The sequence below is a fragment of the Telmatherina bonti genome (genome assembly GCF_933228915.1).
Source record: "Telmatherina bonti genome assembly, chromosome: 23".
Classification (NCBI taxonomy): Eukaryota; Metazoa; Chordata; class Actinopteri; order Atheriniformes; family Telmatherinidae; genus Telmatherina; species Telmatherina bonti.
The window spans coordinates 11,443,042-11,460,514 of record NC_136632.1 but is presented as its reverse complement, the minus strand read 5'-3'; the positions used below and the strand labels follow the sequence as shown (position 1 = coordinate 11,460,514).

Here is a 17,473-nt window from a genome sequence, read left to right as displayed (position 1 = left end):
CAGCTGGGTCTCCGCCCACGGTCTCTGTGTGTACCACTCTTTCTAACTCTTTTCTCTCTCTTGCTTCCTCTCCCTCAGTTACTGAAAGTCTCTTGTTGTGGTTTATGAAGATTATCTTTTTAGAACACCTCTGTGCTACTTGTGTAAACTGTGTGTGTGTGTGTGTGTGTGTGTGTGTGTGTGTGTGTGTGTGTGTGTGTGTGTGTGTGTAGGAGTGTATTGTGAGCACCACTCTGACACAACATCTGACACCTCAAATATTATCAAACTTTCAAGCAGAAATAAAGTTGAATGTTGGGGATTTTAAAAGGTTTTCTTCAGCTGTGCACGAGATTTATTTCTCAACAATAATAATGATTCATAAAAGGCACAGATGAAGAATTTTTGCACACTTATCTTTTGTTAAATCTGGAGTAGTTTTTACGAAGCATGATTTAGGATCAGTTGAGGATCCATTTACTGAAATAGAAAAATCAGATGGTATCTCAAGCATGCGAGCCTGTGTGCATCTACAATGGCTCGGACATAAGCTAAAGAGGGAAACATGAACATAAAAAAAAGAGTCTTTGGCAAGTCAGGATATCAGAATGTGCAGTGCATGTCCGTGTTACATGAACAGGAGGGAAACTCGTAGTCAGGGCCAAAGAGAAGAGGTGGGGCCATTTTTCACACGAGGCTCCAGAAGCCCGAACGCCCACGCTGACTTTCTCAGACTGAGAGTAAAAGAGGGGAGGAGTGACAGAGGCAGAAAGAGTGCAATGATGCCTTCTGCCCTCACCGTCTCAGAAAGACAAATTACTGACAATCAGAAAAAGACCTGCCATGTGAATGCTGTCAGAGTTTAGAAGCAGGAATTTTTATTGTCTTTGCAGTCACAGGTTTGTAGAGGTTTTACCACAGTGAAGTTGGGATAGAAAAGTCAGCGAGTGAAGTTCTGTTGCACGGTCACAACACGCTTGCTGGAGAAATGGTGGCGATTTAGCATCACATGAGCAGAGAGGTGTGCAAGAAGCAGGTTTCAAAAACTGTTTGGGTTAGCTAACAAGACAAAACTTTAATAATAATAAAAAGGTCAGTTCTGGTAGATGAGTGAGGAGTAAAGAGCTTAAACTTTAACAGTAAACTCAGAAGTCGAATAATGACGCAGCTTTCTTAATTTGTTTAATATTTGTTTTTGTGTTTGATGTTTTTATTCTGTTAAATTTTAATTTTGTTTTTAAATCTTCTATTTTTCCTGTGTGTTAGCTTCCACTGATAAAGTTGATGGGGGTTGGGACGGCACATCATTTTCTGTATACACGTGTTGCTGTGTGATGATGTGTAACCACGAGTTGTATGTTGTGTGTATATACGGATTTGATGGGCTATATTGGGTTTTTTTTTGTTTTTTTAAAAATCTTTTTTGCTTTTTATGTAAAGCAGTTTGTACTACATCCTTATTGTATGAATGGTGTTTAATAAATAAAGATTGATTAAAGGATTAAATAGGCCCTCATGGTTGCCTACCAAATGAGACCAAATGTCTCTTTTTTTTTTTTTTACCAGAGTGGTTCCAGTTCTACTTCAGGAGGGGGTTCGCAAGACTTCTAAAGCTTAATTATTTTTACTATCCTGCATATGTTTTGAATTTCTGCTGGTCAAGAAGACAACTTCTACTTCACAAAACAACAAAATGTTACAGTGTTTGCTTCATTTTCCTTCCAAAAGATGTCTTTACGTTACCCGTGTAGTTTATTTACAATTTTAAACAGCAGTTGGTCGTTTTGTAAATGCTCTGCAACACCAACCTGTTTGTCTGAACAATAAAATGTATTCATGAATGGCAGATGTAGTTAAATCATCCTGCAATGTTAAAAATGTAGCTGCTGACTGAAGCATTGTGAGGCCTGAACATAAAACTACCACTTTGGGTTTAAACATGCTTTTTTAGCAAGTTGGGTTAACCTCTGGCACTGGTTGAAACCAATTAAGCTAGCATCCTAGTGTTAAGGATTATGCTTTCATAGGTCACCTGCTTTTTGGTGCAAAAATTCTGAAGTTATTTGTATAAGAACAGCTGAAAATGCTGTTTATGGGCAGCTGCATTACTTAAAAATATATTTATGTTTGGTTAAACGTGTGTGGCATACACAAGGAGAAGTTTAATTCTTGTTGTACCTGAGAGTCCTCTGTGCTCAAGGACAGCTAGCTAAGCTCTGGTCTGCTGTCAGATGAGAGGCTGTGTAATTGTAAATTCCCATTTACTGGATGTGTCTTCATCAGTGTCAGCCACTATTAGCTTTGGCTGCTCTAAACTGCATACAGTGTCACACAAAGGAGAAACATGAGTGTGTGTGTGTGTGTGTGTGTGTGTGTGAGAGAAACAGCAGTGCTGTGGTATTAATAGTGATGTCAGCATTGCAGCAGGGAGTCTAAAATTTGTTAGTAGATTTTTACCACACTAATATGACACATTAATCTCAATGTATTTAAATGGAAAAGAACATCTGTAATCCATTCATACCTCTGAAATTCTCGTGAGTTCATTGCTTTACTCTGTTAGTCATACTGATCATGTCATCTCAGTCAGACTCGTTTACCTTGTTCTTACCTGTCTTATTCTCAGAGTACACCAATGATCCATGATTTTGATCATGCGTTTCCTGTTTGTTGACTCAAGTCGCACTTGATATTAAACCAAATATAATCTCTATAAAAATATTAACTGGTATTTCTTTCTTCTTCTTTTTTTCCCCACAGCGGTTACGGCGATTATCAACTAAATACAGGACGGAGAAGATCTACCCCACCAATGTTGGAGAGAGGGAGGAGAATGTCAAGAAGAACAGATATAAAGATATACTGCCATGTAAGTTAAGGTTCATCCACAAACAGAAACACGCATTACAGAGATAAATGAACCTTTTTACAACATTAGCTTTGCATTTATAAAGATTAGTCTACTTGTGTGGGACACTTGCAAATGGTGATAGATGTATGCCTGTTACGCTTCTGTAACAAGGAAAGTAAGGAGAATGGCATGTAGATGATTAGGGATGCACCGATACCAGTATTGGTATCGGCTCAATACCAAGCGTGTGTACCCATACTTGGTATCAATAAAAGTATTCCGATACCATAACTGATACCCGATACGACACTAGTCAAACTAGCACAGATGTGTTTGATGACATGCTTCAGACGTGTTTTAGAAATTGATGCCTTGAATGTTAAAATGTGACATTTTTTGTAACACTAAAAGCTTGGTCTTTATTTCAAAACCACACATTTATAGTTGTATTTAGGTAAAATATGCCAAATCAAAATAAAACTTGTTGAAATAGATCTGTAATGTTATTATATTTGTATTGGTGCTGTACAGCCTAATGAAATCTTACACAGTTATAACTGCAGTAATAACCATAGTTACAATAATGTTCTCATAAACAGATTTGATATCGGCAAATATCTGTATCAGCAGATATTCAAACTTGCAAAACCACTCGCAAAAAGTGGATCTGGGCATCCCTATAGATAATAAGTCCAGCCCATTTTGGCGGCTTTTTTTTTTTTTTAAAGTTATGGCTGCAGATATATCGTTATAATGATGTGATAAAGAAACTACAGATACAGATATGATACACATTCATGTGAAAAATAAACTATCTTTCAGGTTTTATAAGGAGAAAAAAAATACAATTCCTGTCTCATTGTGTCCTTAAAGACAGAGCTGAAATGCAAATTCATTATAATCCGACACTCACATTGTTATAGAATAAATATTGCCCTCTTTTCTTCACAGTAGTGCTTATGCTTGACTTCAGCAGTTATTTGTTTATGCACATCCTTATAAGGTCCCACTGGAGCATTTTAACTGGGTTAAGGTCTAGGTTTTAACTGGATTATCACACTTTCTTATCATTTCCAGCCATTCTGTTGGATAATATATGATATGTTTAGAGCTGTCATATTCTTACACGACCCAGTGTTGGCCAAGCTTTAGCTGTCAGACAGTTCAATCTAAAATACTGCTATACGAAGGAAGTCTTTTCTACCACATGACTACAAAGCGCTCAGGTTCTGTAGCTGCATAACAAACCTGAAGCACCCTCCACCACTCTGCTTGAGGTGTTTGTACAAATGTTTGGTTTTCTCTAACTTTAAGTCTTGTCCATAAGACTTTAATCAGATGCAGTCTTTCAAACCAAAGCCTGTTGTGTCCTCTGAAGAAAGAATAGGCGTCTCTCTAAAACTTATCTAAATAAGTCCTGCTTATTCTTTTTTCTTATTGTGCTGTCTTAAACCTTAACATTTAAAATGCTAAATGAAGCCTGTTGGAGTTAAAATGCTAAACCCTTCGTGTGACCTTTGTGGGACACCCACTCATTAGAAGACTGGCAACTGTCTTGAATGTTTCCCACTTGTGAATATTCTTACTGTACTACCACTGAATCCTTGTTAAGAAAAAGCAGTTGTGATGCTACTCAAAGCACCTGCTAACGTGTACTGCTAACATCTGACTGAGTATAATGTGAAAGAATTAAAGGGCCATTCAGTCCCAACCAAGTATTACACTTACAGTGTGTTCAGACCAACGCTCGACGCTGGTCACTAAACTGCCACTTTTGTGTCCGACGCCCAAAACGCTCCTGATGCTTCCGACGCGTTTGCCGCTTATCTGGTGCGAGTGGCAAACGTGGCGGAAAAGAGAGGAGGGAAAGGCGGAGCTTTTCTTCAGGTCAGTCTGAATGATGGTGGATTCAGTAGAGAGATGGGATGGTTTTATGTAATAAATAAAGCTAGAGGACGTTGTCGTCGGGCAGTGATAGTCACTGTTAATGCAACAAGAGCCGCACTCAGCAGAGAGACCCCCCCCCCCGCGTTCCGCGGAAGTCACTTTGTCTATACAGACGCTGACAGATGAAACTCGCAGGCAGAAATGAGACACTGAATTTTTTTTTTTTTTTTTTTGCTTCAACACTCTGCAAGTCACTTTCAGCCGTATGGGGTTGACATCCACTGCTCTATTAAAAGTAGGCTAAGCATCGTAGATAGTAATGCTAATCATAAACTTTGGTCCACCACACCCTGCAGGATACGGAGCAATGTCATAGTTACACGCCCGTTGACAAAAGTAATTACTGGAATGGTCTTTTTTTAGCACATAGGCACAGATGACAAACCTGCTACTGGTGGCAATGGAAAGCAATTTAGTTTCTTTGTTTAAGTGGGGGTTGCTGTGTCTTATTATCATTATTTTATTATTATTATTATTATTATTATTATTATTATCATCGTTGTTGTTATTGTTAATATTGTTTTGATTATCTCCTCCAAAGTAGAGGTCATGTATTCAGCTGTGCCTGTCTCTCTGTTACCAATACCTCAAAAAATTGTGGGTGGATTTCAATGAAATTTTCAGAAAATCTCAGAATAGGAATAAGGAAGAATTGATTAGATTTCCTGTATTCAGGGATTTTTAAAAGGATTTTTGTACTAAGAGAAGACTGGAATAATTTTGCTATTAGACCTTATTAGGCCCACAATCATTAGTCAAATTAATAATAAAAGTGCAAAGGCTCTCTGTGCTCTCTGAGTGCTTCAAGTAATTTTATTTTATTTTCATTTAATTTCATTTTATGCTGAAGAAATAATGGCATGATGTAATATGACATGTTTGTCGTCTGAGTTCGTATGTATCTCATTTGAACCTCTAGTGCCGAGAGGGTTTCTTTATGCCCTTACTTAATCCTTTTACCAGCGGGGCTTCACTCCGGCCGTGTTTATGTATGTTTTTTTTAAAAATTTTTTATATAAAAATCTTCTACAATTTGTTAGATGTTTTCATATTTCAATACTACTGCTGATGATCCATTAGTAGTATTAAAATATGATATTAATGATATGCTATGGTATTAATAAAGGTATCGCTCCTTTTCTGATAATATAACAACATTATAATAACTGTATCTGTTTATGATCCACCAGGGCAGTGAGCGACCTTTCTTCTGGGACTTTAAAAGAAACAAACAAAAAACAAAAAAAGAAAAACATTTTTGCAAAAGACTGTGTCATCATTTGTGAAACGGACAGCCCCGATGCTAAAGAGGTTAAAATGTTATGATTAAAAGAAACTGCACCACTATTTCCATGTCGCTGTCCACTTGTCAATACATACTTTATATCCATAGTTGACCAGTTTGAATATTAAATAGCTTACCTTTGTGATGTTTTTAACTGAAAATTAGGTTTAAAAGGATTTGAATATCAATATAATCTGCTTTTATTTACATTTTACACAACATCCCAACTTCATTTGAATTTAAATTTTACATTAAAAAGAAATGTTTTCAGCTTTAGCGGCTGATATCTGCTACTTAATCTTTTTTATATGTGTGTTAAATGCATTTTCTGTCAATTTAATTAACATCTTTTCAAACTTATACTCAAATCCTTGACAAATTGTTCATGTATAGATTGAGAGCAGATGCCGCCAAGCAGTTTTTTACTGCTTCAATCTGCAGCAGTCACCTCACAGTGCTGCCATTATCAGTAGATGATTTGTGTGCAGTTTTGATCCAAAGCATTGCCTCGCAGCGTTAATCTCTGCAACCTTGGTTCCTGCATCATCTTGCAGCTTTAATTTTTTTATGCATTCATCTGCTCAGCTTTAAACGTCACTGCCGGGTCAGACAAATCCACGTTTAATCTAAGGTGATATCAGCACCGTCAAATGTTGTTTTACTGACACTGAAAGGAGGTCGACAATAAATGCAGAGGAGAGAGTAAAGGGAAGAAAGTATAAGCTAAAAAGGATCCAGAAAGGATTTATTAGAAAAATACACTTTGAAGTGCCTGATATGTTTTCAGAAGTATTTATATTTTAATTGAATTGGAATTGTATGTAACAGCTCATGTAATGGTGTCTCAAACACACGCTGAGTTGTCCCTCTACTTATCGACCTTAGTGAGAGCTTATATGAGCCAACATCTGTCCTACTTTTTTATTATATACTTTTATCCTCTTTTACTCCTCTTTCCTTCCATTCATTAAAGCTTTTAGTGAATGAGCTGATAACAAGGCAAAGGAAGAACTGGTTCATCCGTAACAGATGCATACAGAAACACACATACGGTACTCAGAAAGGACGATAAAACACACATATTTTGGGTTTTCATCCGCATTCAGTTTGCTTGTTAACTCTTTGTAAACTTGTCATCATGATTTTGTTTTTGTGTTCTTTGCTTTCTGGCTTTGTCTTGCTAAACAAAAGTATTTTTATTTAGTTAAATAGGATTTTTTCCTCTATTTTTCCTCACCAGTTGACCACACTAGAGTGAAAGTGACATTGAAAACAGCCAATCAGGACACAGATTACATCAATGCAAACTTCATCAAGGTAAACATTGTTTTTAAAGCATGCGTCGGATTTTTGCATTACAAACTCTCACAAAATGAAATTAAGTATGATTACTTTGGTATTTGCTCATTTTTCTTGGTGTTTACCGTTCTTTTCAGGGTATGGATGGCCCAAAGGCCTACATTGCAACTCAGGGTCCACTGCCAAACACTGTTGTTGATTTCTGGAGGATGAACTGGGAGTACAACATAGCTGTGAGTATGATTGGCAGGATAGCAGGAGTTTTCCAAATATGAAGCAACTATCTGTTGAGATTCAGGGTCATTCTGACATTAACTGCAATCTTATTACAAATTTAATGGACATCCTTTTTTCTGTGTTCTTCAGGGAAAATTTTATACTGTTTGTCATTGGTGGACCATTAGTGGCCACTCAGAAAAATTAGCAGCAAGGCTAAAGAGCTGATGAAAAACATAAGCCAAGCAGAGTTATAACCTAAACATAGATTAAAATAGTTATTTATTTTTGTAAGTTGCCATAGTGAGGTTGCATAGGAGTTAGCACTATGACCTTACAAGCCAGAAGATCGCTGGTTTGAGCCTGAGCTGTGGGCAGGTTTGAACAGTGGCCTTTTCTGTGCAGAGTTTGCATGTTCTCCCCGTGTATGCTTGGGCTCTCTACAGGTACTCCAGCTTCCTCCCACATAACCAAACCCAAAGACATGCATGTTAGCTTAATTGATCTAAATTCTCCCTATAAATGATTGAGTTTGAATGGTTGTGTGTCCTTCTTGGATTGAATGGTGACCTGTACGGAGTGCACCTTGCAACCCTGACTTGGACTCAGCAATATGGAAACTGAATGAATGGATTTGTGAGTTTTAATGAGGTGCTAGCTGATTCTGTAGACCACAGGTGTCAAACTCCAGTCCTCGAGGGCCGGTATCCTGCAGGTTTTTGTTGTCTCCAACCTTCAACACACCTGATCAAAATTCACCAATAAGTTGACAAGAAGCTGCTGGATCCATTTGATTTGAATCAGCTGTGTTGGTGGAGAGAAACAATAAAAACCTGCAGGATACCGGCCCTCGAAGGACTGGAGTTTGACACCCCTGCTGTAGACCATCTGTAGTGACTTTATCTTTCAGGGTTTTTTTTGTTTTTTTTTAAACTATCCACAAAAGTTGGTGTTTTTGAGACTTGCCTTTCTGGAAGCCATTGAATATATGTTTTTACGTGCATGCTAGTGAAATGACTGAATAAAAAAACTATTTATCCCAGAGCATAACTGCATTTGCCCAATAGAGATTTTGTAATTTCACATCCTGCTAAAACTCCAAAGAGATTTGAAAACTAACATGCGGAGAAAGTCAGCTGCAACAAAATATTGTAAAAATCAGAACAAAGTAATCAAATTCCTCATTTGTCAATCACTCAGTGATACATGAAGAAACGAATTAACCTCATCTGCATTATAATTAAATGACTATTTAAATAATTTACAGGTGATAAAAATGTCTGTGTGGGGTTTTTAAAAAAATTAGAGCAAAAAAGTAGTATTCACGCGAGACCCAGATGAGATCAACCAGGAGGCTGTAATCAGGTTGATTTTTTCACAGAGTTACATTTTACATTTTAACTACGTAAAAACAAAGACAAGGATTTTATACACTTGAGGAAATTCAGGGTTCAGCTTTTGGCGTGCAGCTTTAATTACAATTCTTCCTGTTTTGTGTCTCTGCAGGTTATTGTAATGGCTTGTCGAGAATTCGAGATGGGAAGGGTAAGAACCTTGTTTGTGTCGGTCCATGCAGGGTGTATTTATTATCTCAACCAAGGCTTCGATACACTTTATGTTCCACCTATTAGACTTTCTAAAATGAACATTTTCAAGGATTCTCTGTTGAGGACAATTTATCCTTGATGAAGACATTTGTGGGGTTTTGTCCCTTTCAATGTGTCTTTCTGGCGACTCCAGCAGCTGCTACGAAAGCCTTGACTGTTTCCATTGATTCACACTTGAATACATACAAACTGCGAACAATGGTTTGCACAGCTTGTGTCTACACATACAAATGTGTTTTCTCCAAGTGTGTATTTTGTCAGTCTTCAGTCATCACTAATCAATTGTTTACTTCAAGCCAGAAAGTATGTGTGTTCAGGAAGCTGTGGCATCTGTTTGGTGTTGTGTTTTCAGCCAAAACTAACTTTTCTTCCTCCCTATGTAGAAAAAGTGCGAGCGGTATTTCCCACCACTCGGGGAGGAACCTCTGACTTTTGGCCCCTTCAGAATCTCCTGTGTAAGTCATTAAATGCGGAACGTTACAGCTGTGGGTAAGGGGCATCTGGCAAATAGAGGGGCTGGTTTTTCAAACTCTTGGATTTCTCAAATTCTTTTCTGATGACCGTTTCAGTCATGTATTGTGTAAATATGCCCTTTGTCTTTGTTTTCCAGGAATCAGAGCAGCGCAGAACAGACTACTTTATCAGGACGTTGGTGGTCCAGCATGAAAATGTAAGTTCTAACTCGGTTCTACCCTCTGAAACAATATAAATCTTTTGTCTGCTTGTTTACTCCAACGATTTCTGTTTAACATACATTGTGAGGAGCAATGGTAAGTGTATTCAGTATCCAAATGATTACACAACTGTCCAAAACCATGAACACCATTGGCTTTTTCTATTTATTTGCATTTTTTTCTCATAGAAAAAAATCTTTGATTTAAAACAAACTTATTCGGCTTTTTGGGGGGTTTGAGAGGAAAAAAATCCAATAAGGTCATAAGATGCAGCTGACTTGTAATGAATAACATCACAAAATATTAAAGTGTTGCACATGAAGTAAACTATATTCAAACAGCAAAAAAAATATCTGCCTGGCAGGTCAGCTCTGCTCAATGGTTTTCATGGCATTTGTCATGTTTGTGACCACACACTACCAGTCAAAGGTTTGGACACACTTTCCCATTGAGTTTAATGGGAAAGTGTGTCCCAACTTTTGACTAGTGCTGTATCTGAACACACAATGTAATATTACTCTTTGTCAAGCCTCCATTAAGTACAGAGAAACACTAAAAAACAAGCAACATTTGATTTTAACTATTAATTTTCATTACAGTAAACACATATCTTGGTTCTGGGTATGCTATTATTATGTTATGAACAATACCCGCTATTAACCAGCATGATGATAACCTCTCGAATGCTGATGGAGAAATTGTGACAACAGTTTTGTTACTTTAGCATCAGCTAACGTGCTAACATGCTAATGGACTAGGTGTAATGTAAAGCGCTTACTTTAAGGATTGTCGACGTAGCATGAAACTGAGAGAATGAAGGCCTTGTCCGTTTTTATCACCATCATATGGTTTGGTTTTTAGATTATCTGACAAAAATAATTTATTAAATGTCAGCTTTAGCGCTTGGTCAGGTGATTTGTTTGTAATCTTTAGCATTGACGTTGTCCTACAGGAAACTCGGAGGATAACTCAGTTCCATTATATGAACTGGCCGGATCATGACGTGCCCTCATCATTCGACTCCATACTGGATATGATCGGGCTAATGAGAGAATACCAAGAGAACGATGACGTCCCTATATGTGTGCATTGCAGGTAGATATAAATTAAACTATATGTACTTTGAAACACCAGCAGTAAAATAAATTTACACACTTTATTTCTCAAACTTGAAGTGAAATGACTGATTCTTATATTTTAATCGGATAAAGGCAGGAGATTGTCGTAAACAGTTAAATTATCCCCAAAAACAAAGAAACACACCAGTTTTGAACGTTATAGACTGGATTTCTCTGCTTCAGACGCTCGCCGCGCACGCTCCCATCTCCATGTGTGTATAATAAGCTGTAATGAGCAGCCCGGGGACATTTCCGGGTTCCTCTGTTACACAGCAGGACTCAAAGCCGCGTCTCTGCGTCTGTGAGGATGCTTTGTGTGGGTTGATGGAAAGAAACTGCGCTTTTTCGAGTCGCAGAGAACTCTGTGGCAGCGTGAGATCAGGTTTATGATTTTATCCATCAGGCTCGATCAGCGTCTGCAGCTCTTGTCTGCTTCCTGTCTGGAGGAGGAGGTTTTGCATTGTGTTTCTTGAGGTCTATTTTTGGGGCCTCGCAAAAATGAGAAATCCAGAGTTGTTAATTGTGGATTTGCGTTTATGAAGATATTGTATAAGTTCAAGTGTATGTGTCACATGTGCTGACTTTAATCAATTTGTATGACTTTATTTGTGCAGTGCGGGCTGTGGGAGGACGGGTGCCATCTGTGCTATTGACTACACGTGGAACCTCCTCAAAGCTGGGGTACAGACCACTCGCAAACCTGCACAAGCACACGCTTTTCAGCTGTTTGTTTACCATGAAGTAGGCCAGTGATTGTTGATCTTTATATTGTGGTTTGCCCCTTTTTAAGAAAATTCCAGAAGATTTTAATGTTTTCCGGTTGATCCAGGAGATGAGGACGCAGCGACACTCTGCCGTGCAAACAAAGGTTTGTTCTTATAGTTTACATTCATCTTTGCTTTGTTTTTACATCAAAATCTATAAAACGGTTATATAAAAAATAATTATTGTGAAGCAAAAATTTAAAAAAAAATAAAAATAAATCAACATTTAGTTGAATTTTAAGAACAGTTAAAGCAGCTAGTGGACGGTTACGTCTCTGTTTTATAATGTAAAAGAACAAGAGAGCTTGTTTGATTTGGTTTAACAAGCGAAAACATTTTTTACAGTAGTAAAGATTTAAAATATTGTGCGTTTATGTTGCGAGACTGCTTTATCTGACTTATTTATTTGTTTTCCTAACCGCTTGGTCCAGTTATGGGTTGCGGGGAGCTGGAGCCAATCCCAGCAGTCACTGGGCGAGAGGCAGGGTTTATATGATTTAATACAAATGAAATAAATCTTTCTTATAAATGATCTAAAATAATGCAAAATAAAAGTCCCATTTAAGAATTAATATGTCTTTCATCCACACTCAGAAAATAAAGCGCCAAATTGAACCTTTAGGGGCAGAAAGGATTGTCCCTCTGGGTGCTCTGATCTTTATGACGTACAAACTGATCTATTGTGAGAACAACGGCGGTACTGATGGAGCCACCTCAGAAACAGTCCTTTATGTTCTTTATTTTCTGAGGGCCAACCATGTAGGATTTCAGTGGATCTCATTTCATTAACTTCTGTTATTTACCAGCAAACAACAGCTTCACAACAAAGCAGCTGCTCTGTTTTTTTCTTTTCCTGCCAGGAAAATAGCTGCTCTTCATTTTTTCTAAAACTGCTCTTGCAAATGATTTTTAAAAAAAAAAGAAACAATGCTGCAAGCTTTATTTGCATCAAATGTGTTAAAAATGATTCCAAAGTCTATGAAGTAGAAGCTAATCGTTACCAGAGAATAAATAATCCAGAAGGGAATTGAAGTAAATGTACTTCAGCAACAGGATCAGGCGGCTCTCCATGCAGGCTGGGATCTTATGAGTTATGCAGACGCCCAACATGTTGCGAATCAGGCTTTCATCTTGTTTATATTCTTGCCCACACAAATACAAACATAAAAAAAAAAAATCTAATTTTATTCAAAAACAGGCAGGAAATTAATCTGTAATTAATCAATATTTTTATAAGTTTTAGTAATTTGCTGTTGTTTAAGATTTTAACATTATTGTCAGTGATTCTGATGTCGGTCCCAGCAGCATTTTCTCCCCTGTGCGGCATGTCAGATGCAGCTTGTGTTACTTGTTTGACAGCTGTTCCATTTTTATTTTTATTCTTTTAAACAGGTTGAGGCTGTTTTGCCACAATTTTGACGTGTGTGTGCTTACTGCGGAGTTTTCCAGTTTTGCTTTTTTTATTTTTAACCTTTTTCCTTGTAGCTACACCTGCAGAGCGTTAACATACAGACTTAACACACTAAGAACAGACTGAGGACACATTCCCAGTGCAACCATTCGGGTTTTACAAATGAGCAATAATTTGTCTTTTTTTTTTTTTTTTTTTTTTCCGTAGTGGCACAGATGTGCCTAAAATTTCATGCTAGGTGTAGGACTTTTATCTCCCTGAATGTTTGTAACTATATCCTCTCTTCACTCTATCTTTACCCAAAGTCTCTGAAGAATGACTTAGCGATAAAACAAAATGGTTAAAAGCGGAGTTTCCGCATGAGTTTAAGAGTTTTTGAAGGTGCCTGAAGCAAATGAACAGGAAAAAAAAACAGATGTGAGGTTTGACCGCTTAAGCCTCCCTCCTCCACTGACAGGGCTTGTGTCTCCTCCTAGATGTTCAACAGAGGATACGATACAACCAGAAACACCAAAGATTTTCTTCAAAACAAATATAAATAAATTAATAAATTCTGCATTACACTTCTCTAATAAAAATGAAAAAGCTGCCTCCGTATCTGGGGAAGCATCAGGCTGAGGATATACTGGAGGAGGGTTGCCGGGAAACCAGAGCCTCCATCAAACTCCCGCCGTGTGTTTGAGCTGCACCTGGAGGATGTCCTGAAGAAGATCATGGGAAAAAAACCAAACAAGGCTCCATTTTAAAGCTTAGTCTTGGACCTGTCCTGACACTTTTTCTGAAAATGCAGTGCTACCTTCAAGCTCTCCAAAATAACAGAATTTATCCCAAAACAAAGCAGTTTCCATCAATAAGCTCCTTTATCATTGTGACACATGTATGTCTGACAGTGAAGGCATTTTCTTCGGTATTGATCTGCTGAAACTCATCTTTTCTTCTTCCCCACGTCAGTCATCTCCGCTCCTTTTCTCTTGCAATCCTCCTGTCTGACTTTGTGCAACACTTTTTCCTCAACCTCTCCTGCCTAATGACATCTGCACCTTCATTTTTTTTCCCTCTGTAGGAGCAGTACGAGTTAGTTCATAAAGCCATCGCTCAGCTCTTTGAGAAACAGCTGCTGCTGCTGGAGAGTCCCGCCAACACGCAGATACATGATGGCATGGTATGACACACTCGCATTATGCATTCTGTCTGCTGTTGAGGAAGGTCGGATGTTGCTGAGTAACACACATGATGAGGGAGGGGAAAAAAACACAAAAAGTTAGTCACAGGGGGATAGAGGGTAGGAGAAAAAGAGGTGTTGACTCAGAGGGCAAGCTGCAGTCATTACACCTAAAGGAAAGAGCAATAAGAAAGCCTTTACTCTGCTACTGGACTTATTCAAATCTGCTTCCACTGTCCTCCTTTACCCTCCAAACACACATACAAACACATGAAATACATAGAAACTGATCCTCCTGGCCTTGCATTGGAAGTCCAACTTGTTTGCTCCTCTACAAACATTGAAATAATGCCATAAAATACTATATAATATACCTGAAAAATCACCATCTTACTTTGTTAACATGTAAATACGTGTAATACAGAGTTGCAGTACAGAAATGAGAGAGAGAGAGAGAAGACGATCAGATGTGGGATACAGTAAAGATGAGAGAGTTCACTGGCAGCATTCCAGCTGACTTCCTGCTTCGGAAGCTCGGATGACCTCACCCCACTCCCATGATGCACTTTAACTCTGAGAATAGACACACATCCGAATGGGAAAGGAAGACACAGAAGACTTTTTTTTTTTTTTTTTTTTGGCTTTTTTCTCTTCAGTCGAGGCGTTTCCACGCCGTGGGGAGGAAGTGGGACAGAAACTGGCAAAGCTGCACAAAAGTTTGTGTCATTAAAGATTTGTTCATTATTTGCTGCTGATTATGACCCTGTTATCTTACAAAGTTGCAAGTCCAGAAAAAACAGGACACTCGGCTAATTATTACCTCTGAACTGTACTAAGTTCACACACACACACACACACACACTGACTTATGTCCAAGCAGCCATTGCAAGTCAGTACAACACCCACACAGGTGCTCTCAGTGGCAGTATGAACAATAAGCTTACACATACATACACCCCATGCTGGGTTTTGTGTCGCCTGTAGCGCCAACCCTCCCCACCATTCCTGCACACATTCCTACCAACCAGATTCCCACAACATACAGTACATGGACCTGCAAGCGCAGCCCCAGAAACCTGCTTTAACTTTAGTTTTTTTTTAATATAATGTACCCTGGATGTTCTAAACTAAGTGTCTTTGCAGGCTGAACTGTAGCTTTGGCCAGATTTGTCTTTCTGTGATGAGTTTGTGGCGACTGAAGTTGTCTTGTCGTCTTCTCATTATCAGGGGAGATAAAGTCAAATAAATGAGTCACAGGGGAAGAGAGGAGCAGAAGGAGCAGTACTTGGAAGGAGGAGGGCGTCTTTCAGAGACGATTTTGGTCTTGTTGTGAAGCAATCTTGTAGCAACCTTGGGAAACCGATGCTCCAGAAACATGTCTTGCTGAGGAAGAGGAGTTAGATGAACAGAGCTTGAAGTATGAATCTAAAATGTATCCAGTTGAGGACAACACTAAAGTATCTTGTTGTTGAGAAAAGTTTTCGCTGCTGCCTGACAGAAAGTTACACAATGTTTTTGGTCAGTTGCAGAAAAATATGAGGAGAAAATGAATTTTTTTTATCCGTCTTCATAGGACGAAAGCAGTCCTGACAAAGCGAGCCACCAGTCAGACGAAGAGAGATGGGGCGCACCGCCTCCAAAGCCTCCCCGCGTACGCAGGTAAGACACAACATGTCTGGACAATCTTGTTTTTTGTTTTGTTTTGTTTAATTTGCAGCTTATCCGCTGATATTGTTCAAGCCAGTTCTTGTCCACTCTTTGAAACACTCAACTGCAAAAGAGATTGAGCCGAAGAACAAAACGAGGTGCGCTTGATCCTCCATGAAGATGAGTTAACAGGTTCACACGGGGGTAAAGGGTGGCTGTGAGGTGGCCTGTCGCTGAAGACAGCGGGTGTTGAATTTTGTTGGAGAAACACCAAAAAAGATAAAGGAAAAAAAAAAAAAAAGCTCACAACAGTTGGCATTGAGCACACTATGAAAACATCCAAAGCAAATCAAACAAAAGCAGCAGGAGCTCTTTGCGCCGGAGCTTCTGGCTCTTTAACAGCCAGACGTTTACTTCTGTTTGGATCCGAACAGCTGCCTGAGTAGGAGCTTTTATTTATAGATAATTTGCAATGCTTTGCAATACTCTGCAACACTACACAGTGTTGCACACACACCATAACCCAAGGCTACTCAAAGTAGAACTGTTTTCATCTTTTCCTCTTTGAGGACAAATAATCTTTCATGCACATACAGGCATATTATTTTATACACACTGTGTGTGTGTGTGTGTGTGTGTGTGTGTGTGTGTGTGTTTGTGTAAATAAGTGCAGATGTCCTCTGTTTTTAAACAAATGTTCTTTTCTATTGTATTCTTTCTTCTCTCTGCTGTTTTCCCTGTTTTAACTTTAGCTGTGCAGGATGTGCCCAACGGGCAGCAGTGTTGTTCTCCACATACAGAAAGAAAATCCTCCCCTTTCCAATGCAGTTGAGTTGACGGATGCCTCACAGTTGCTTCAATGCTGATGCTTTATGTCACAGGGGTAATCTTGTTGCCAGGAGACACTGTTTCAGTCTGTTGCTGGCAGCGTTTTTAAGAAATATTTTGTTATAATCATCTGTAATATAATGAAAACCTCATTCAAACATTAAAGAAAAGGTTGTAAGATCAAACAACTTTATTAATTACTGCATGAGTTTATTATATATGTATGGCTTTTAGAAGAAGGTGCAACCATTAACACTCTTGTATCTGTACATTAACAAGCTGTTTCAGCTTACAGACACGGATGCAGTTTTTAAGCTTAAATTAATATATTTATAAATTAAATAAACAGATAATGTCAATGTTTTATGTAAATTTTATAATCTGCTTGAGATTCCTGCATTTAAGATGGACACAAGGTCCCTCCTGGTTTCCTTAGTTACACCAGCTGGTTTGATGGGAAACTTTTAAACGGAGTCCTAATTTTAGGATGTTGCTTCAATTGATCTGTTTACCGAAAAGCCTCTTTTCCTGTTCTTAGTAAAAAATACTGATTTAAACTCTGATATGCTGCCAAGACGGCAAACTCCCCTTGGAAGTAGAACCTGGACTGTGTGTGTCTCTCAAACGCCTTTTTCCTCCTCTGAAGTGTCTCTGTTCGTGTCTTCCCTCTGTGTCTACAAGAAAT

General features: G+C 38.4%; 1 protein-coding gene across 1 annotated transcript in view; it reads left to right on the top strand.

Moving 5' to 3' along the window:
* The window catches only part of LOC306773276 (tyrosine-protein phosphatase non-receptor type 12-like), a 45,379-nt gene that overhangs the window by 14,781 nt on the left and 13,125 nt on the right, over positions 1 to 17,473 (top strand). The window contains exons 2-12 of the mRNA XM_079263047.1: positions 2,740 to 2,848; positions 7,303 to 7,379; positions 7,499 to 7,594; positions 9,084 to 9,122; positions 9,568 to 9,639; positions 9,795 to 9,854; positions 10,811 to 10,953; positions 11,591 to 11,657; positions 11,767 to 11,844; positions 14,215 to 14,313; positions 15,887 to 15,972. Coding sequence (XP_079119173.1) covers positions 2,740 to 2,848; positions 7,303 to 7,379; positions 7,499 to 7,594; positions 9,084 to 9,122; positions 9,568 to 9,639; positions 9,795 to 9,854; positions 10,811 to 10,953; positions 11,591 to 11,657; positions 11,767 to 11,844; positions 14,215 to 14,313; positions 15,887 to 15,972 — 926 coding nt within the window. The remainder of the gene's footprint in view (positions 1 to 2,739; positions 2,849 to 7,302; positions 7,380 to 7,498; positions 7,595 to 9,083; positions 9,123 to 9,567; positions 9,640 to 9,794; positions 9,855 to 10,810; positions 10,954 to 11,590; positions 11,658 to 11,766; positions 11,845 to 14,214; positions 14,314 to 15,886; positions 15,973 to 17,473) is intronic.